We start from the raw sequence: 480 nt of genomic DNA on the forward strand, positions 1-480 counted from the left end.
ATTATATATATATATATATATATATATATATATATATTTTATATATATATATATAATATATCTCAAAGAAAATTTTTATATTTACAAGTAAATTTGTTTATTTATAAAAATAAAATTTTTCAGTATATCGATATTGCACGAGATTACAGCGATATTAATGTTGTATCATCCAATGGGAAAAGAAAAGAAGATTGACTATCATCAATATAAACTTTTCAATGTGTTCAAATATTTTATTCTACACTTATACACTTTTGAAACATTTCAGAAAACTTGTTTTTTTTTGCAAAAATTATTGTTATACAGGTAATTATCATATGTCTTCGCATAGAAGAACTGTCGTTGCATTTACCGATAAATTAAAAAAAATATAATTATATGTAGATGTGATATAATATATTAGGTGTAGTAAAAAGAAATCCATTATTTTTGCATGAAATTGAATGGAAAAATAATGGATTTCTTTTTACTACATCTAAT

The 480-nt window shown here is 20.0% G+C and overlaps 1 protein-coding gene across 1 annotated transcript in view; it reads left to right on the forward strand.

The window, feature by feature from the left end:
* The window catches only part of LOC105620075 (N-acetylglucosaminyl-phosphatidylinositol biosynthetic protein), a 4838-nt gene extending 4571 nt beyond the window's left edge, over window positions 1-267 (forward strand). The window contains exon 7 of the mRNA XM_012201584.1: window positions 124-267. Within this exon, the coding sequence (XP_012056974.1) occupies window positions 124-195 (72 nt within the window). The 3' untranslated portion in view covers window positions 196-267. The remainder of the gene's footprint in view (window positions 1-123) is intronic.
* The last annotated feature ends 213 nt before the right edge of the window (window positions 268-480 follow it).

This window comes from Atta cephalotes (assembly GCF_000143395.1).
Source record: "Atta cephalotes unplaced genomic scaffold scaffold00024, whole genome shotgun sequence".
NCBI lineage: Eukaryota > Metazoa > Arthropoda > Insecta > Hymenoptera > Formicidae > Atta > Atta cephalotes.